Genomic DNA, 23,445 nt, shown 5'->3' on the forward strand with positions numbered 1-23,445 from the left:
ATCACCCCCCACTCCACCGTTTTCTAAGTTGTTGTTATGTCCGTACCAGCTACCACTCCAATGGAGTTGCATACAAAGAAAGCTTGATCTTTAACTACATCCTGACAGAAATCATTAACTTGATTTGCCCATTTATCAAACATGTATAGGGAGTTAATTGGAAGGTCACATGGATTTGGCTTGTCCGAGCATCCATAACCAAGAAGATCAATTGCACAAACCCTATTGAAATTTGCAAGAATAGGCAGATTCTTCCTCCAGTGATCACAGTTTGAACCAAACCCATGGATTAGGACTACGGCTAAACCCCAACACGACCCCTACACTCCTGGAAGCCTTCGACTTGACCGAGTTAGTTTTTCTTTGAAAAGAATTCTTGGGCTCATTACGACTACTCCCCGAATCCGTTAAGCTACCCTTGCTCAAATAGAGATTTCTTGTTTTTTCATGTTTTTTTTTTGTTTTTTTAATAAAATATTCATTCTTTCTAAATTTTTCAAATAATGAATCTATATTCATATGGAATGGCTACGACTTGGTACTCTTAAAAAAAAACTTAGTTTATATATATTTCCTAGTTTTACTAATTTTTTTTATCTTTTTCAATCAAAATATGGAAACATTTATTTTATGCGAATTAACTTGCTTTATCTAAACTTGCATACTATATTTACTATCCTTAAAAATCTATTCATTCTAAAGTTGATACCAGATTTAAAAAGAAAGCTAGAATTACATTAATTGTTAACCTTAGAGACTCTAAGAAAATATTAATTCATATTAATATTATCTATAGAGATATGATGTATTCATAAACTTTCAATCTTAATATTTAAAAGTTTACTAACAATTGAAATTTTATATATTTATATTTTAAATGTAAAATTATGTTCTTAGAATAAATAAAAGTCATGAGCAATTAAATAAAATAGAATACATATATCAATGGTAAGCATCAAATTCTAGAAACCCAAATTTGCAATGATAAATCCGCCTACCCACTATGAAGTATGAAGTCAAATTAAAATGTAAACCCAATCAATTGCATGAATTCTAACAATCTAAAATTGTAATTTTATAATTTCTTTTTCCTTTTTTATCTTTTCAAGTAAACGATATATACATAAATTTGAATGTAAATACTAAAACTTGAATTGAATGGCATTTTATCTCCATAGTAAAGTGTGAGAACTGTCATACCTCATTACTCATACAGAGTTAGAGGGAGTAGAGATTCATGCAAAGGAGAAAATACAAACGCCTCCATGATTTTAATGGCGGAAGAAAACGATTGAGAGTAGTGCGGTTGGGAGGGAGTAGAGGCAGACGAATTTGGAAGCTCAAATTCGTGCAAAAGTTAAAGTTCAGAATTATTAAGTCGGCTGTTAATGTTTCTGTGAAATCATTGCCTGCAAAAATAAAAGATGGGTATGTAAAATTGATGTTCAATCTTTCTTATTCTAGATTTGGGCAGCCTCCTTCACAGATGCATATTGAAGACTTCAATGATAAGATTATTGTTGAGATTTGCAAGTCGTTTGGAAGAGAGGTCAAAGTGTTGCCATGTCCCAATTCCGCCAGAGATGAGAGCATGTTTAATATGAATACAATTGTTGTTTGAGGGGGTGTTTTCAAAATGTATGAGAGCACAAATTATAACTGTTGTATTCCCAAAAAAATTGAAAAACTATTCGTATTCCAGAGAAACAATGTTTTGTCTTAAATGAGATATTGGATTTCCTGCAATGTCTGAATAGAGTGATTGTTTGATTAGGCGTTTTCAATATACGTATGGAGGGTGTTTTTATGTAGTAGGCAAAGTGGGCTAAATTTCTTTAGCATGCATAACACATTCTTGATTAGTTTTTTTTTATACTAGGCATGCTAATTTACTTTAATTCCAACTTAATTTTCTTATATAAATCATCCCAAACTTAACAAGGAAAACCATCTGGGAAGAGCTAGACAGAAGACATGCAAATAGGAAGCATTCTATGGAGATTACAATGGGTGCTGCCATTGAGTTGACAGGGACCATGGTCAAGGTGAAAATGGAATCTTCTGCAATTTCTTCGAGAAAAGGTTGTTTTTCGATGAGAAAGCTAAAGAGTTTAGTCAAGATTGGCAAGCTGTGAAATTCCCAACCATGTAGACCATCGATTTGTGTCTTTTGGATGGTGTTGGCTTTTGGGGGTGTGAGTCATTTTCTGGGTTTGTTGTTTTGTTGCTTCTTTCATTTCGATTGGATTAGTTTTCAATTGTTTTTTTGTTGGTCTTCAACTAGTTCTGATTCTTTTTGTGTCTGTTGATATTCATGTTAGGTGTTCTCACTCACTCCTCGTGAGACCCTTGTTCTCTGTCGTGTGGAGCCCTTCTACATAAGAATTTGGGCCATATCCCATTTTATCTAATCAAAACCTTAACAAAAAAAACTCATATATATGTGTAATGTAAAATTTGCATACCCATGCCAATTCTTCCCATTAAGTTTTGGACCGCTTTTTTATGAAATGAAATAATACAATTTTTTTCATATTTACAAGTGACAAATTCTTGTTTAAAGTTTATATCTCTTTCTAATAATTATTCACCATATATATCACATTATATATCCCTATATTTATTCAATCGACACATTCACCATTGTTAGTCATGTAATTTACCCTTGCTTACACGTATATACACACATTATACCCTCATTTTATACCTACATTTTTATATTCAAAGTAAATCGCATAGCACTAAAGATCAATCCCAAGGGAATTATGATTGACTCCTAAATTTTAATTTTTTATATAAATTGCTAACTCCTACTCTTTTACTAGTTTCTCAAACCAACTTGATACAAGTTTGTGCAATTTATTGTTATGTCTTAGTATTTGAATATATTCAATGCATAATTAATTCATAAGGAGGAATTCATAATTTCTATCAACCGAAAAATAATTGTAGGAACATTTTGATTTTAAAGAGTTTAAAAGGAACCCATGGCATTGAAATGTGTATAGAGAATATCTACATGCTTGATAATTCCATCTACAAATATTTTCCAATAGCTATAAATCTAGTCCAGTAAGGGCTTGAGCTAGGATAACATTGTCCTACCAATTAACTAGTCTTCACTAAGGCATTTATGAGTATTGCTATCTAAGTGCATCTTAAGATATTACAAATCGAAGCCTACATTTGATTAGGGACTAATCTAATTAATTACAAAATGATCCTATTAATGGGATCAATCTCATGTTGCTTTATTTCAACAGTAAGGGGCTAAGTTCAACCCACGTGTATTTTAAATATTCAATGAAATATAAATCAATCATCAAGTATTTACAATTTCATGGTAATTGATGAATCAATTCTATGTAGCATCCACAATTGTTCTTCATCATAGTTCAAAAATCTTTGTAACCAATCTATTTGTATCTAATTTCACAATGTTCATTTATTGTTATTGAATTATTATAGCTATTGGAAAATATTTGTAGATGAAATGTGTATAGAGATCATACAAAGTATTATCTACATGCATTGAAATGTGTATAGAGAATATCTACATGCTTGGTAGTTATTCTTAATATTTCAATTATTTTATTGCATTGTCCTAGATTATTCAATGTGTTTTATTTCTATACATTTGGTAAACTCAATCATTCTTACCCAATCTAATTTTCCTATATGGTTTCTCCCTCATTGGAATTTAAAAGTTTATTATTAATATAATATATTTACTTCTTATCTTTATATATGATTGTAGTTGGTTTTTCTTTAGTATTTTTTCTTCCTACTTATATCTTATTTAGGATTTGTGGTTTATAGGTAGCTCTTGTGTTCCCTTCTACCCAACCTTGAATTTGCCTCTAGTCCATTATATTTTACAAATATATATTAATTAGTAATCCTTAATCTTATATCTAGTTAGATTTGTATCCACCCTTTTTCACTTATCATATTGATATATCCATATTAGGATTTTGGGTCATTATTATTCCCTCCTTATCTGATCCCAACAAACAAACCCTAATTACACTAATTGAAACATCATTTTTTTAATGGCTTCTTATAGTCAATTGTCCCTAACCTTTATTCATGCGTCATATATTTTGAGTTCTTATCATACCTTCTTTCGTATGCCCTCATTTGTGTGCACTTATGATTTTTGTCTCATGGATAATAGTTTGTCTTCTATGAAGGTGACATTTCATAATTTTCATGAATTTGTTTCCTTCATGGATGCCATTAACCTTACCCTTCTTTTTTATAGATACATACTTTACTTATCTAAAAGCCTCATATTGATCCCATTTGTACCTAATGAAGATTGATTCTGTGATATAAATAGTGTTATGTCCATTGAAAAGGTTATTTCTTCCCTACCTATTCATCGTAGAATTATTCTTTCTAATGATACTTCCCTTACATGTCATGAAAATCCTATATTTATAGATGTGTTTGCTTTTAATGAATTTCCTTCTAGTATGCATGATGTGTTTTATGATGATCACATTTATATATCTCATGTCTACCCTAGGGATGTTTATGATACTATCACATAGTGATATCCTATGTATGTTGATAGTATACAACTTTAAAGATATTATGATTCTGAGGAATTATTATATGATGATTATGATGGTTATTTAAATATTTTTGATAAAGATAAATAGGTTTTACAAGGACCTAAAACCCAAAGTTTTATAGACCAGCAGCCAAAAAGACATTAATCATAAGCGAAACAGGGGATAAACCCCACAAAGACCCAACACCAAAAAACAAAACGAAAAGTCTCCAAAAAAGACAAGAGAATGCCCTCAACTAAGTGAGTGTACCAATTCAGTATTCTTATGAATAATCTTCTTGTTGATTTTCTCCTGATCTTCCATTTAAATGGTTATTTAAATGTTTCTTTGCATGTTAAACAAATTATTTTTCCTTGTTAATTATGACTACTGGGAGGATAATATTTTATTGATTAAAGAATCTTATCCATGGAATCGCTTCTTAGCATGTTCGACTTGGAACATTACAATACTGGGGATCTCCTAAAGTGCGAAGTGTTTTATATCCAAATTAAAAACAGATCGTTTTCACAGGATTCATCCGGATCATGCACTGATTCTGTTCCTTGTCGCATATAAAAAATATTCTGTTTAACCAACATAGCCAGTCCACTTTAGCCTTTTTTATCTAATTTTTTCGATCAAGGAACAATTTGATTATGCTGGGATCTGAACTTTACTCAAATTATGCTTTGCAAAGTTGACGGCATCCATTAAGAAACAAAATGGAAAATCTGTGAACATTTGACTTGTAGTCATAACCCATGAATTCCAACAACTACAAATAGCAAGAGATATGACGACGTTGAAGAGTGCAGGAGTTCAACCATTATGGCAATTATCTCAGATGTCACTGGATTTTCCATGTGTGTGAAGAGATTCATGCAAAGGAGAAAATACAAACGCCTGGATGATTTTAATGGTGGAAGAAAGCGATTGAGAGTAGTGCAGTTGGGAGGGCGTAAAGGCAGGAGAATTCGGAAGCTCAAATTCGTGCCCAAGTTAAAGTTCAGAATTATTAAGTTGGCTTTTAATGTTTCTGTAAAATCATTGCCTGCAAAAATAAAAGATGGGTATGTAAAATTGATGTTCAATCTTTCAAATTCTAGATTTGGGCAGCCTCCTTCACAGAAGCGTATTGAAGACTTAAATGATAAGATTATTGTTGAGATTTACAAGTCGTTTGGAAGAGAGGTCAAAGTGTTACCATGTCCATCTTCCATCAGAGAGGAGAGCATGTTTAATCTGAACACAATTGTTGTTTGAGAGGGTGTTTTCAATATGTATACGAAAGGTGTTTTGAAAATGTATGAGAGCAGAGATTATAACTGTTGTATTTCGAAAAATAAAAACATATAGTATTCCAGAGCACCTTTGTTTTGTCTTAAATGAGAAATTTGATTTCCTGCAATGTTTGAATACAGTGAATGTATGGTTGTCTTAGAGATGCATTGGGTTCTGAGATTATAGACCTGCCTTCAATGTCTGTAAGAGCGACTTTCATTATAACGAACTGCTGGTCATTTTTTTGAAAATTTGTATTGATAGGATTTCTAACTAGGTTGGAGATTTTTCTTAATCATGCCATCACAACAGACATTTGATCTTTCTAAAAGTCATGAGCAACTAAAAGTCATGAGCAACTAAAATGTAAAATTATGTTATTAGATTAAATAAAAGTCATGAGCAACTAAAATTAGTAGAATACATATATTAATGGTAAGCATCAAATTCTAGAAACCCAAATTTGCATGATAAATCGGCCTACCCACTATGAAGTCCAATTAAAATGTAAACCCAATCAAATGCATGAATTCTAACAATTGAAAATGTAATTTTATAATTTCATTTTCCTTTTATCTTTTCAAGTAAACGATATATACACAAATTTGAATGTAAATACTAAAACTTGAATTGAATGGCATTTTACCTCCATAGTAAAGTGTGAGAACTATCATACCTCATTACTCATACAGAGTTAGAGGGAGTAGAGATTCATGCAAAGGAGAAAATACAAACGCCTCCATGATTTTAATGGCGGAAGAAAACGATTGAGAGTAGTGCGGTTGGGAGGGCGTAGAGGCAGACGAATTTGGAAACTTAAATTCGTGCCAAAGTTAAAGTTGAGAATTATTAAGTCGGCTGTCAATGTTTCTGTAAAATCATTTCCTGCAAAAATAAAAGATGGGTATGTAAAATTGATGTTCAATCTTTCTCATCCTGGATTTAGTCAGCCTCATTCACAGATGCGTATTGAAGACTTCAATGACAAGATTACTGTTGAGATTTACAAATCGTTTGGAAGAGAGGTCAATGTATTACCATGTCCATCGTCCATCAGAGATGAGAGTATGTTTAATATGAAAACAATTGTTGTTTGAGAGGGTGCTTTCAATATCTATACGGAAGGTGTTTTCAAAATGTATGAGAGCACAGATTATAACTGTTGTATTCCCCAAAAAATGAAAACTATTCGTATTCCAGAGCAACTATGTTTTGTCATAAATGAGATATTGGATTTCCTGCAATGTCTTAATAGAGTGATTGTTTGATTAGGTGTTTTCAATATACGTAAGGAGGGTGTTTTTATGTAGTAGGCAAAGTGGGCTAAATTTCTTTAGCATGCATAACACATTCTTGATTAGTTTTTTTTTATACTAGGCATGCTACTTTACTTTAATTCCAACTTAATTATCTTATATAAATCATCCCAACCTTAACAAGGAAAACAATCTGGGAAGAGCTAGACAGAAGACATGCAAAGAGGAAGCATTCTATGGAGATTACAATGGGTGCTGCCGTTGAGTTGACTGGGACCACGGTCAAGGTGAAAATGGAATCTTCTGTAATTTTTTCGAGAAAAGGTTTGATCAAAAGGTTGTTTTTCGATGAGAAAGCTAAAGAGTTTAGTCAAGATTTGCAAGTTGTGAAATTCCCAACCATGTAGACCATCGATTTGTGTCTTCTGGACGGTGTTGGCTTTTGGGAGTGTCAATCATTTTTTGGGTTTGTTGTTTTGTTGCTTCTTTCATTTCAGTTGGATTAGTTTTCAATTGTTTTTTTGTTGGTCTTCAACTAGTTCTGATTCTTTTTGTGTCAGTTGATTTTCATGTTAGGTGTTCTCACTCCTCATGAGACCCTTGTTCTTTGTCATGTGGAGCCCTTCTACATAAGAATTTGGACCCTATCCCACTTTATCTAATCAAAAGCTTAACAAAAAAACTCATTTATATGTGTAATGTAAAATTTGCATACCCATGCCAATTCTTCCCATTAAGTTTTGGACCCCTTTTTTATGCAATGAAATAATACAATTTTTTTCATATTTACAAGTGAAAAATTTGTGTTTAAAGTTTATATCTCTTTCTAATAATTATTCACCATATATATGACATTATATATCCCTATATTTATTTAATCAGCACATTCACCATTGTTAGTCATGTAACTTACCCATGCTTACACATATATACACACATTATACCCTCATTTTATACCTACATTTTTATATTTAAAGTAAATCGCATAGCACTAAAGATCAATCACAAGGGAATTATGATTGACTCCTAAATTTTAATTTTTTATATAAATTGCTAACTCCTACCCTTTTACTAGTTTCTCGGAACCAACTTGATACAAGTTTGTGCAATTTATTGTTATGTCCTAGTATTTGAATATATTCAATGCATAATTAATTCATAAGGAGGAATTCATAATTTCTATCAACCGAAAAATAATTGTAGGAACATTTTGATTTAGAGTTTAAAAGGAACCCATCACATTGAAATGTGTATAGAGACTATCTACATGCTTGATAATTTCATCTACAAATATTTTCCAATAGCTATAAATCTAGTCCAGTAAGGGCTTGAGCTAGGATAACATTGTCCTACCAATTAACTAGTCTTCACTAAGGCATTTATGAGTACTGCTATGTATGTGCATCTTAAGATATTACAAGCCTACATTTGACTAGGGACTAATCTAATTAAATACAAAATGATCCTATTAATGGGATCAAACTCATGTCACTTTATTTCAACAGTAAGGGGCTAAGTTCAACCCACTGGTATTTAAAATATTCTATGAAATATAAATCAATCATCAAATGGTAAGTATTTACAATTTCATCTAAATGGATGAATCAATTATATGCAGCATCCACAATTGTTCTTCATCATAGATCAAAAATATTTGTAACCAATCCATTTGTATCTAATTTCACAATGTTTATTTATCGTTATTGAACTAGCTCAAATTAATCTAAGGTAATTATTCTTGATAGCTAAATTATTTGATTACATTATCCTAGATTATTCATTGTGTTTTATTTCTATACATTCGGTAAACTCAATCATTCTTACCCAATCTAGTTTCCTTATATGGTTTCTCCCTCATTAGGAATTTAAAAGTTTATTATTATAATATATTTACTTCTTATTTTTATATATGATTATAGTTGGCTTCTCTTTAGCATTTGTTCTTCCTATTTATATCTTATTTAGGATTTGTGGTTTATAGGTAGCTCTTGTGTTCCCTTCTACCCAACCTTCAATTCACCTCTAGCCCATTATATTTTTCAAATATATATTAATCAGTAATCCTTAATCTTATATCTAATTAGATTTGTATCGACCCTTTTTCACTTATCATATTGATATATCGATATTAGGATTTTGGGTCATTATTATTCCCTCCTTGTCTGATCCAAACAAACAAACCCTAATTACATTAATTGATACATCATTTTTTTAATGGCTTCTCATAGTCAATTGTCCCTAACCTTTATTCATGTGTCATATATTTTGAGTTCTTATCACACCTTCTTTCTTATGCCCTCATCTGTGTGCGCTTATGATTTTTATCTCATGGATAATAGTTTGTCTTCTATGAAGGTGACATTTCATAATTTTCATGAATTTGTTTCCTTCATAGATGCCATTAACCTTGCCCTTCTTTTTTATAGATACATACTTTACTTGTCTAGAAGCCTCATATTGATCCCATTTGTACCTAATGAAGACTTATTATGTGATATATATAGTATTATGTCCATTGAAGAGGTTATTTCTTCCCTACCTATTCATCGCAGAATTATTCTTTCTAATGATACTTCCCTTACATGTCATGAAAATCCTATATTTATAGATGTGTTTGCTTTTAATGAATTTCCTTCTCATATGCATGATGTGCTTTATGATGATCACATTTATATATCTCATGTCTACCCTAGGGATGTTTATGATGCTATCACATAGTGATATCCTATGTATATTGATAGTATACAACTTTAAATATATTATGATTCTGAGGAATCATTATATGATGATTATGATGGTTATTTAAATGTTTTTGATAAAGATAAACAGGTTTTACAAGGACCTAGAACCCAAAGTTTTACAGACCAGCAGCCAAAAAGACATTAATCATAAGTGAAACAAGGGATAAACCCCACAAAGAACCAACACCAAAAAACAAAACGAAAAGTCTCAAAAAAAGACACGAAAAGGCCCTCAACTAAGTGAGTGCACCAATTCAGTATTCTTCTGAATAATCTTCGTGTTGATTTTCTCCAGATCCAACCATTTAAATGTTTCTTTGCATGTTAAACAAATTATTTTTCCTTCTTAATTATGACTACAGGGAGGATAATATTTTATTGATTAAAGAATCTTATCCATGGAATCGCTTCTTAGCATGTTCGACTTGGAACATTACAATACTGGGGATCTCCTAAAGTGCGAAGTGTTTTATATCCAAATTAAAAACAGATCGTTTTCACAGGATTCATCCGGATCATGCACTGATTCTGTTCCTTGTCGCATATAAAAAATATTCTGTTTAACCAACATAGCCAGTCCACTTTAGCCTTTTTTATCTAATTTTTTCGATCAAGGAACAATTTGATTATGCTGGGATCTGAACTTTACTCAAATTATGCTTTGCAAAGTTGACGGCATCCATTAAGAAACAAAATGGAAAATCTGTGAACATTTGACTTGTAGTCATAACCCATGAATTCCAACAACTACAAATAGCAAGAGATATGACGACGTTGAAGAGTGCAGGAGTTCAACCATTATGGCAATTATCTCAGATGTCACTGGATTTTCCATGTGTGTGAAGAGATTCATGCAAAGGAGAAAATACAAACGCCTGGATGATTTTAATGGTGGAAGAAAGCGATTGAGAGTAGTGCAGTTGGGAGGGCGTAAAGGCAGGAGAATTCGGAAGCTCAAATTCGTGCCCAAGTTAAAGTTCAGAATTATTAAGTTGGCTTTTAATGTTTCTGTAAAATCATTGCCTGCAAAAATAAAAGATGGGTATGTAAAATTGATGTTCAATCTTTCAAATTCTAGATTTGGGCAGCCTCCTTCACAGAAGCGTATTGAAGACTTAAATGATAAGATTATTGTTGAGATTTACAAGTCGTTTGGAAGAGAGGTCAAAGTGTTACCATGTCCATCTTCCATCAGAGAGGAGAGCATGTTTAATCTGAACACAATTGTTGTTTGAGAGGGTGTTTTCAATATGTATAAGAAAGGTGCTTTGAAAATGTATGAGAGCAGAGATTATAACTGTTGTATTTCGAAAAATAAAAACTAATAGTATTCAAGAGCACCTTTGTTTTGTCTTAAATGAGAAATTTGATTTCCTGCAATGTTTGAATACAGTGAATGTATGGTTGTCTTAGAGATGCATTGGGTTCTGAGATTATAGACCTGCCTTCAATGTCTGTAACAGCAGCGACTTTCATTATAACGAACTGCTGGTCAAGTTTTTGAGACTTTATATTGATGAGATTTCTAACTAGGTTGGAGATTTTTCTTAATCATGTCATCACAACAGACATTTGATCTTTCTAACTATTATTTTAAGGACTTCGTAGTAATCAGAAGAGAAAGGAATTACAAAGTACATAAGAAAACAGAGTAAAAGAAGAAAAAATGGTGTTCACTTTTATAGATTATCAAGGAATATGTGGCAACTAAATGTGAAGTTTTTAACATTGTTTAAGATATGGAATATGACAAAATAAGTCAAATATAAGTGAAATAAGAAGTCTTTAATACTAAAATGTGTTTTTGCTGAAAGAAGTCACATCCAAATTATTGAAAAAATAACATGATGTCAAACCTAGATAGTTCTTTATATTCAAGTGTGACATAGAGGGAGTGCTGAATAAAATAAGTCATATCTAAATTATTAAAAAAATAAATATGATATGGAATTCAAACGAATAGCTTTTATCTAATGTTGGAAAAAACAATCTACATACAAATACAAATTATGAAATATAATAGTATAAAATCCAAATCAGCTACACTCAAACAAAAAAGTGCCTACTAAAATGGCTAATCACAATAAACATTGAATGCTAAATGGAGGTGAACTCAAACATGCATATTAGAGGTACTAAGTTGCAATCCCAACTGATCCTTTCAAAATAATAAATAAATGCATTCTTATTTTTATTTGAGAAACATTCACAAGATGAATCAAATGTTTTTGTTTATCATCTATATGAAAGTTTCTTAGCTTGTTTGTGCTAATTATCTTAATATTAACATTTTTATTCTAACTTTACAAAGTTGTTCATAATTTTGTTATTTTTAATTATTTTTCAAATAATGTAAAGAAATGCTTACATTTTCAATAACCTTTTATGTGAGAAAAACTTGAATGAATGTAAATGTAAGTTTAAGATTAAAAAGAGAAGAGAAAAAGAAAGTTAAAAGAGGATATTAGATTGTTTTTTATTGAAAGGAGATTGAAACACAATAGGGAACAAACCTTTACATTATTAATCCTCTTTTTGAGATCTATGTAGTTTAGAATGTATAGTTAATCCCTGTCAATTTTTGTTGTAGTTAATCAATTTTTAACTTTTTTTTTATGAAGTAGCATTTTGGCATTGATACACCTATATCATGATGTATATTCACACAAAATATAATTACATCGAAATTGTTTTATATAATTATACCTTGTAGTGTTGATGTGTTTTTTACACACATGCGAACACAGAATAAAATACCATAAGTATATCCTCTCTTGAACAAAATCTTTTGGATGCTAAAGATTTTCTTAAGGTTCATCCAAGAAAGACTCCAAGGTTCCATAGGTAGGGTCTCTACATGTGGTTAAGCTTAGTTGGTTTGATGCGATTATGCTAGAAGCACAAGGGGACTTACATTTGAATGTCTGGATGCTTGATGCCCTAGAACTTAGGTCATTTGATATTACAATATGGTGATGCTTTTGGTCCTAACCTAGCTGGAGTTAAAAAAAAATGATAAAAGATAAGGGTTTGAGAGAGAATCTATCCTAATCCTATGAATGTAGGAAGGTGAGTGAATGATCAAATGAAATCCTAATGAGCGAGGTCTCACCATCAAACTAAACAATTTGACACAAGCTCGATGCAATCTTCTAAAGACTTTCAAGGATGTTCGAATCAATACCATCAAACATTGACCACCATTCATGTTAATGCATAAGCAATGAGTGTAAACGATTCGAAGTTAGTCTCATATCATTCCAGTTGACCACACAAGGCGCACTTACAAGCAACAAGAGGCTAGTGGTATGGATAAAACGGATTTCGCATGCATACATTCAATAAATTCTTGCATTCAATCTAATCAACATGAAAATAAATTGAGAAGTAGAACTATGAGGCTTTTTGAAATAAAAAATTTCACCATAACTTCAATGAAAAGAGTATCTCATTTACAAGTCATACCAACAATTCTTCCATCTTCTAATCTACTTCTATTCTAATTGCTATTCTATTTTCTCCTAACTATGAGCTACTCTCCAACTATTAACTAACTACTCACTATTAACCTTTACAAATAAAGAGCCTGAGCCTTTTATAGTGCTCCCAATACAACTCAACGGCTCAGATCAATTTGAGATCAATGGCCAAGATTTTACAATGACAACCCTAATTAAGGTTTGTTACAACAAACTCTCCTTAGCCAATGAGAAAATTACATTCAGCGAATGTGGACCAATAGATATAAAGGGTAGGTGCCTCAGAGTTTGTGCCATCATGGAGGAATCAAATACATTATATGTAGACATGCTGATGTAGACCTTCCTTGATTGGTGAGTGGTGACTGGGACGATGACTAGGATACCACCTCAACTTGCACTTGTAGGTTTGGAAGATTTGATACTCAACATTACAAGCTTGCTCGAAGTAGTGGTGATGGGATATATTGAGGGAGTTGAGTCCTTTTTCCATCCTTGCTTTCTTTGGAGTGATTGTATGACTTCTCCTTAAGATCCTTACTCCAATCTTCTTCATGCCTCCAAGGTGTGGTGAGAATACTTGAGATTGTTCCCTCCTAAATACCTTTGTGTTTGATGAAGCTTCATCTTGATCTTACATAATGATGATAGGAAGTGTTTGTCATGATCGAGTCATCCCTCCATCCTTGCTTGTGTCTCTTGCATGGTGGTTGCATGATCTTCCCTTTTATATCTACAAAACAAAGCAAGTATAGTATCAAACTCATATGATATATAGCTTATATAATCTCTTATCTTGACACAATCTCTGATTTTGAATGATTGCAATCAATAAGTTCATTGGGTAATTTGAATACCCTAGGGAAAATCTAGGTTGTCTAAAGATGAAATTGCTGGTTGATAGGCCTCTTAGTTGAGCAAATTTTCTTTTCCTCAATACTTAAATGATAAATTCGCCTTTTCAAGACATCAGACCTGCACCCTCAATAATGAATTCATCTATAGGCTGGATGAAATTCGCAAATATGCTGATGAAATTCCTTGTCTTGCTGGAATAATTTGTTGACTTGCCACTGACGGAGAGAAAAATATTTGAATTGATGCTTAGAATGATTGATTTGACCTCCCTTTATATGTGATCTAGGATAAAGATACAAGGCTGACCTGATTTAGTATGAATAAAATAACTTTCAAAGTGCTGGCCGACTTGATCTCTTCTTAGCAATTTGAAATTTTGAATTTGTTTAGGTGCCAAAATACTTGTTTTGTTGAATTTTTCTTCGGATCTCATGCAATCACTCTATGTCCTTGCCAAGGACAGGACCTATAATAAAGTTCATTGGCTAACCTTTATAAAGCATGTTCTTATCAATTTGCAGCATGTTATTTGAGGAAAGGTCCTAAAATCAAATGAATCTGCTCCATGACTACCTTAGGGACTGGACAAACAACACATTTTGCTCCGTGTCCTTCTAAAGGACGAGACCTAAAAGACGGATTTCGCTCTATGTCCTTCATGAGGACAAAACCTATAATCAATTTGCTTTGTGATCGACCTAAAATGTTCAAAATTTTCTCCATGTTCTTATTCAAAATTTCACTCAATAGCCAACCTAGGGACAAGGTTAAGGTTATAAACCCGCTCGCTTGATGTATTTTGGAAGGATGTCTTTCAAAAGATGGTTCTCTTTGAGATCGGCCCAAGGACAAGTCCTATAAACAATTTTTGCTCTATGTCCTTCATGAGGACAAGCCTTAAAATGGAATTTTCACTCTTGGACTAGCCTAAGGACAAGGTTAAGGTATGAATTCGTTATTAGACCTTCAGAGGGACAGGACCTAAATCTATATTCACCCAAAGATCAAGATAAGAACATGAATCAAGCTCGCTCATCATCCTCCTGAGGGACAGGACCTAAATCCTATTTCGCTTTATGTCCTTTGTGAGGAAAAGACAAAAATATGAACTACTCTCACCGAACCCTCCAAAGACAAGCTCAAATTGCTCCATAACTAGCCCAAGAACAAATTTTAAAACACAGCTTGCTCTATGTCCTCTTGAGGGATAGGGTCAAGATAGGCAAAAATTCGCTCTCTGGCCTCTCTAGGGACAAGACTTAAATGAAAAGATTTAACGACTTACCTTATGACCTTTACCAAGACATGACTAGAAACTTACCACTCCATCAATTTGAAAGCAACATCAATTATGCCTTCTAAGAACACCTCAATAAGAAATTCACTCTGAAACCTTCGAAGGGATAGGGCCTAAAAGATAAACTTTCAAGCAATGACGACTCCTAACTTAGCCTGATCCAATTTGTGTTAACCCCATAAACTCACTCATTTCATCCTGAAAGCAGAGAGGCAAAAAAAAGACAAAAACCAAACCAAAAAAGAGGGGTCCCCATTTTGATGGGGCGATGTGTGATATGGTCACAACATGTAGTATAATAGAACATTATCTACAAAAATCATTCACCTATCTTCAATAATCAAACTAGAGCATAGAGTCAACATAGTCATCATAATGAATCCACCATTGTCAAGGAGAATATCAATATTAAGAATGAAACAAGAGGCATCATAAACATGAACTAATCTAAAAGTGTTTATCACATCCTCTCATAAAGGATGAATCAGTGAGGGGCGCTATAGTAATTCTTTTTCCAAGGCTCGGACCCTTGTTTCTTGTCGATTCTTAGCTAAGGTTGAAAAGCTATATTTTTTGGTTCATTCACACCTTGTTGGCTATTATGCTTAGAATTTCAAGACCTTTCCTAATTTACTTACTCAAAACCGGAACAAAAACCCCATTTGTATTTGTAGTGGTAAAATTTGCATACCCATGTCAAATCTCATTGAGTACTAGATCCATTTTGATTAAATAAATTAATAAAAAAAAATCCATATTTACAAGTTGCAAAATTCTTCTGGAAAGTTTATACCTCTTCCTAATCCTTATTCATCTCCATTTACCCATCCTTACACATATTTTTAGATATATGACCTCATTAAATATCCTTGTTTCTACTTATATCCACACATTGACCATTGTTACTCATGTAATGAACTCATTCTTATACGTATATGTACATTCTATTGCAACTTTGATACTTGTATTTTTATATTTGAAGTAAATCTTATAGTGTTGGTAACTAAAGATCAATCCCAAGGGAATCAAGATTGAACCCTAAATTACAAATTGCTAACTCTTCTTTTCACTAATTGTTTTTGAAATTAATATATAAATTATAACTAGGGCACTGACCCTTTACATAGCCAAAAGGCTATCAAAAATTTAAAAACAGCCCAAAGGAGACATCTTTTCACTAGTTGTTAGGAACCAACTTGATACGGGTTTGTGCAATCCATAGTTTTTATCAACCAAAAATCATTCTAGGAACATTTTTTATTTAAAGCTTAAGAAGAACCCATCAAATTGAAATGTGTATAGAGACTATATGCATGCTTGAGAATTTTATCTATAAATATTTTCTCGTATCCAGTTTAGCAAGGGGGTTGACCTAGGATAACCTTGTCCTAGAAATTAAGTAGTCTTCACTGAGGAATTTATGAGTACCACTATCTATGTGCATCTTAAGATAATAGAGATCAAGGAAACATGGGTTGAAGAAGCCTACATTTGTTTAAGCTAATCTAATTAATTACAAAGTGATCCTATTTATTGGATCAACCTTGAATGGTGATTCATCATTGTTTGATCCCTACAAACAAACCCTAGTCACACTTATCGATACATAATTTTTTAATGGCTTCTTGTAGTCAATTGTCTCTAACCTCTAATAATGTATCTTAAATATTTTGAGGTATTCTCACACCTTGTTTCTTCTTATACCATAATTATTCCACATTTATGATTTTTATCTCATGGATGATTCAATGTGTCTTCTATAAAGGTGTTGTTTCATCATTTTCATAATTTTTTCTCCTTCAAAAATGTTATTTTTCTTATCCTTATATTGTATACATTCATACTTTACTTATCCAAAAGTCTTATATTGATCTTGTCCATTCCTAATGAGGATTTATCATGTGATATATATAGTATTATGTCCATTAAGGAGGTTATGTCTTCCCTACCTATTCATCACATATTTATTCTTTCTAATGATACTTCCCTTTAATGTCATGAAAGCCCTATATTTATAGATGCATGTGCTTCTAATGAATCTTCTTCTTGTATTCATGATGTATTTTATGATACTCACATTTATACATCTCATGTCTACCCTGCAGATGTTTATGATGCTCTCACATAGTGATATCTTACACGTTGATAGTATACAACTTTATGTTAGTTAATTTGCCTCGTATGTACGGGCATATCAGTACTTCATTTCCTTCATATACATTACTTGAAGATATTATGATTCTTAGTGAGGAATTATTACATGATGATTATGATGGTTCTTTAAATATATATTTGCACGTTAAATCATTTTTCCATTCTAATTATGAGTACTTGGAGGATGATATTTTATTGATTAGAGATTTTACACTCCATTTGAGTGATAGAGAACTATAATAGTTTGTTTCATCTTAATTGTTATATATTTCTTGTATTAAATTAACACTTATTTTGGTTGTTTATTTTTTCAAACCTAATGCTCATGGGGATAGTGTAGACATGGTAGTACCTTCACACATGATTTATCATCAGACCTTGTTGTCCATATTAAATGAATATACGGAACCTACATTCCATGCCATCCTATACTATCTCAAACTAGCTCAAGACCTAGTGCTCCAATTCAACAATTGACTTTATCTCATAATAGATCTTGACTCTTTTTTAAAATTCCATCAATTTAAGTCGATTTTAAAAATTTAAATTTAGAAAATGAAAACTAAAATAACCCTAACAATTTTCACCTCAAACAATAATAAAAATATAGTTAAAAATTAAATTCAAATCACTAAAATAAATAAAAATACAACTTCAATTCTCTTCCAAAAAAAATATTAAATACTTTAACCCTTATATTAAAAAATAAACAAAATCAAATGCTAAAATATTAAACGGCCATGGACTTATTCCTCATTCAAATCAATTCAAAACCACAAGGATCATTCGGTTAAAAATTAAATTGATAAAAGAACAAGAAAAAGTTAATAAATCAAATCCATGGAATCGCTTCTTAACATGTTCGACATAGAAGATAACAACGTTATGGATCTTCATATCCAAATTAAAAACAACTCGCTTTCACAGGATTCATCTGGATCATGAACTGATTCTGTTCCTTGTCGCAAATAAAATATATTGTGTTCAACCAACTTAGCCAGTCCACTTTGGACTTTTTAAATCTAAACTTTTCAAGTAAAAAACAGCTTGATTATACTGGCCACTGACCTTTATTCAAATTATGCTTTGCAAAGTTGAGGGCATCGTTGAAGAAACAAAATAGAAAATCCACAGACATTTGACTGGTAGTCATGGCCCATGAATTCCAACAACTACAAATAGCAAGAGATATGACGTTGTTGAAGAGTAGAGCAGTTCAAACATTATGGCGATGATCTCAGATTTCAGGGGATTTTCCATGTGTGTGAAGAGATTCATGCAAAGGAGAAAATATGAACGCCTGGATGATTCTAATGGTGGAAGAAAGCGATTGAGAGTAGTGCGGTTGGGAGGGCGTAGAGGCAAGCGAATTTGGAAGCTCAAATCCATGCCAAAGTTAAAATTCAGAGCTATTAAGTCGGCTGTTAAGGTTGCTGTAAAATCATTGTCTGCAAAAATAAAAGATGAGTATATAAAATTGATGTTCAATCTTTCGACTCATTCTAGATTTAGGCAGCCTACTTCAATGGTGCGTATTGAAGAATTCAATGACAAGATTATTGTTGAGATTTACAAGTCGTTTGGAAGAGAGGTCAAAGTGCTTCCATGTCCCGATTCGTCCAGAGATGAGGGTATGTTTAATATGAACATAATTGTTGTTTGAGTGGGTGTTTTCAATGTGTGTAGGAAAGTTGTTTTCATGTAGCAGTTTGCAGAGATTGTAACTTCTGTATTCTCCCAAACAAAGAAAAACTATTCGTATTCCAGAGCAACTTTGTTTTGTCTTAGATGAGAAATTAGATTTCCTGCAATGTTTGAATACAGTGAATGTATATAGTTCTCCTCGAGATGCATTGGGTTCTGAGATTATATACCTGCCTTCAATGTGCTCTAACTGATATTGTTATTTTTAAGACATCATTGCAAGCAATATAAGTCAAACTAAGGCACAATTTTTTGAAAATTTATATTGAATGGATTTCTCACAACGTTGGAGATTTCTTTTAATCTTGCCATCATGAGAGACATTATGTTGTAACTTTCGTTAATGAACATGTTTTATTTGATTTTAATAATCAAAAGGATGGTATACTATATTTGGAAAAGGGAGGGTGGTAGAGTGGTACATTCATAAAGTCTAAGTGGATCATGTTCAAAATAAATAAAAAATAAAAAATATTTAAAAAGTTAAGTTTTAAAATTTCTTGGAAGCTAAAGAAAAATAGATGGAAGAGGATCTTTATCATCTAGATTGTCCCAAACATTTCTAAAGGCGACATCATCAATCAACTTCCAATTACTTCTACAAATAAGTTAAAGAGTGGCCAACTCTAGGCAAGGAAACTTGCCTAATTCAAGAGAACCATGAGCACCTCCTCTCCCATGAGAAGAGGTAGAGAGTGTCTAGAAGGATTTATCCCACCCTTCACAAGTACCAATATTCCAAGAAGTTAGAGGATGAGAACCATGGTGACCACATGAACAAGATCCACTATCACACCTCACAAAGTGGTTGCATCCATGTTGACACCCTAGCTTCATGAACTAAGTGACCATTAATGAATTATTGTAAAAATTTGAGAAGAGATATTCTCTTGACTAGGGACTGAGAGATTGCATTGGCCAAGAGATAGCTAAATCCTTTAGTGGCCAAAACGTAAATAGATGAAGCTATAGGAAAGCATTAATAAATGGACATATGAAGCTCAAAAGGTGTAAATTCTTGGCTAGTGATCAAGATATAGATAGAGGCACAAAAAAAATATTTATAAACTGAATGAAACAAATCCCAAAGATAAGGACTTGAAATATGGTAAGGATATGATCATTGACCTTGGGGAAGTCAAACTAAAAGAAGATGGTAGGTTGGTGGGACCAATGATCCCAATTCATGCTTCCCAAATATAATATTATACAAGATAAAGGTGGGCTAAAATGAATCTCATCTATTCAAGATGAATGAGCTAGGTGAGCATGGAATAGATCTTGAGAGTTAGAGTTTTGGAAATGATCTTGTAGCTTATATGATCGGCAAAGTAATCGACTACTAGTTGTAAGATCACCTCAAGGTCACTAACTTTTTGTATACATTTTGAAATTTCCTTTATTAATTAGCTTGCCTAAATATATGGAGTGAAAATATTCAATACTAATATTATGGAGGTCGTTGTCTATAGTATCCTAAAGGGACATGTAAAATTAACTAGGCAAGTCATCCCTCCTAAGAGTTTTATCATTGACCATCATGAAAACAACTTCCTTTTATATGTATGTATGTATGTTTTTTATTAAAAAAGCAACGATAACTAGGGCGCCAACCCTTTACATAGTGAGAGACTATCAATAATACATTTGCAACAACAAAACCTTACAATTCAACAACAACCCAGACCCAACTCAAGGAGGGGTACGGACACCCGAACCAAGAGGGATTGGGGGGGGGGGGAGGGGGGGGCAGGTAAAATTTCCCCCGTCACCTGTGACAAACAACAATCCAGGCAATACTGTCCTTGGGACCAACAAGAGAGTGATCAAGAGGTAAGGTCCCTGCTTGGATACCATCAGAAGGTTCGAGGGAGTGCAGCAGCAATCGGTTGTTGCAGAATAGCATAGAACTATTGCAAAACAACAGAAGGCTACTGCAGAGGAGTGGCTTCAAGAGAAGAAGCAGAAGATATGGAGTGAAGCTGCAAGTCGAAGGCGATAGGAGTTGAATCCAAGATTGGAGCCACAAGAGTTGGGACGTCACGGACATCAGCAACATTGTCCTTCTGAGAGGATTCAACCAAAACAGAGTCAGAAGCATCAGATGATCTTCAGTATGTGTGTATGTTAAGATATAGGTTTATTTATAAATACATAATTTTATATTTTAAAATATAAGATTAATGAAAATATCTCTTTTAAATTTGGCTCTAATACTACTTAAAATATGATGATCCTTTTTCACAATATAAAAGTTTATGCAATTAGTAAATTTGTAATCATTTATATTATTGATAATTAAATTGATTTTTAGGGACATATAAATAAAGTAAATTGAAATAATTTTATAGAAATTATTTATAAATATGTTTTAATGAAACAAAATAGGAAAAGAACATTTAAGTTAAAATGAAAATATATATATATGTTAAATATTTATTGAGAGGGTTGGTCTATTTTCTGACTATTTGATCATGATATTAAGTTGTGACACACCTAGAGAGTCCATTTAAAAACCAACGTGTGCATACTCACACCAAAGTATGTGCCTACTAGCACCATTCCTATTTGCACCAAAGCCCTAATTAGGATACTCCTAAATGTATTTTGTACCCTGAGGTGGACAAACCCTATATCACCTTCTCTAGTTTTCACTTCTTGTTTCTCACTCAAATCATGCAAGAGAAATTCACACACACTACCTACTCAAAATATACATATTTATAATGTTTTGGTAGGTAGTTATCCAATCATCAAACCCATTTGAAAAATACCACCTCATAATAAAAAGTGTTTTATTACTCACTATAATCAAATGATTTATTTACGATAATTGATATTCATATTTTTTTCACTTAAAAATGGTTACCTTTTTTTCTACTCTTGGGATTTGTAGATGAATTACATACTTTTCACTTCTTTACTCCAACATATCAATATTTTATAATTTATTTTCATTCTTTAATACTTTTATTTATATAATGATGTTTTTAACTTCTATTAAATTATTTTCATTTTTTGATAAAAAGTTTTATAACATTTGTAAACATTTTTGACTAATTTTTTTAGATACTATGCATCTACTTTACTTCAATGCTAACTTAATTATATTATATAAATCATTCTAGTAACCTTAACAAACAAGCCCATTTATATTTGTAATTAGAAAATTTGCATACACTTACCAATTCCCATTAAATTTTGGGTCTATTTTGATGGAATGACAATACAATTTTTAACAAATTTACAAGTAACAAATTCTTGTGTTAAAGTTTACATCTCTTCCTAATCCGTCATCTCTAATTGACCATCCTTACACATATTTTCATACATATGACCTTATTATATCCATATTTTCACTTATGTTCACACATTCACCATTGTTAGTCATATATTACACCAATTCTTACACACCTATATGTACAATTTATCCCACTTTGATACCCACATTTTAATATTCATAGTAAATCTCACAGAACTAAAGATCAATACCAAGAGACGTAGGATTGACCCCTAAATTTTATGTTTTTTATTCAAATTGCCAACTACTCTATTCACTATTTGTTAGGAACCAATTTGATACATGTTTGTGCAATTCATTGTTATGTCTTGGTATTTACAAATATTCATTTGTAATTAATCTATTACGGAGAATCCATAGATTCTATCAACCAAAAATAATTGTAGAAACATTTTGATTTAGATATTTAACGGAAACCATCACATTGAAATGTGTATATAGACTGTCTAGATGCTTGATGATTTCATCTATAAATGTTTTCCCAATGCTATAAATCTAGTCTAGTATAAGGGTTGATATGGGATAACCAAGCCCCAACAATTAAGTAGTCTTCTTTTAAGGCATTTAGGAGTAGCATGATCTATGTGTGTCTTAAGATATTAGAGATCAACATGGGTTGAAGAAGCCTACATTTTTTTAGTCTAATCCAATCAGTTACAAAGTGATTGTATGTATTGAACAACACCAAGGGGCTGAAATTGAAACTATGAATATTTTAAATATTGCATGAAATATAAAGCATTCATCAAATGGTAAATAACTATAATTTCATGTAAATGGATGACTCGATTCTAGATAGCATCAACAATTGT

At 32.2% G+C, this 23,445-nt stretch overlaps 1 protein-coding gene across 1 annotated transcript; it reads left to right on the plus strand.

The window, feature by feature from the left end:
- Positions 1-6,556: 6,556 nt before the first annotated feature.
- Positions 6,557-6,940, plus strand: LOC131859362 (uncharacterized). Its single transcript, XM_059213005.1, has one exon. It carries the CDS (start codon positions 6,557-6,559, stop codon positions 6,938-6,940), a length of 384 nt encoding a protein of 127 aa, XP_059068988.1.
- The last annotated feature ends 16,505 nt before the right edge of the window (positions 6,941-23,445 follow it).

The sequence above is a fragment of the Cryptomeria japonica genome, chromosome 2 (assembly GCF_030272615.1).
Source record: "Cryptomeria japonica chromosome 2, Sugi_1.0, whole genome shotgun sequence".
Taxonomy (NCBI): domain Eukaryota; kingdom Viridiplantae; phylum Streptophyta; class Pinopsida; order Cupressales; family Cupressaceae; genus Cryptomeria; species Cryptomeria japonica.

Excerpts from the sequence above, each read along its gene's own strand:
- LOC131859362 (XM_059213005.1), top strand. The coding sequence starts at position 6,557 with ATGCAAAGGAGAAAATACAAACGCCTCCATGATTTTAATGGCGGAAGA.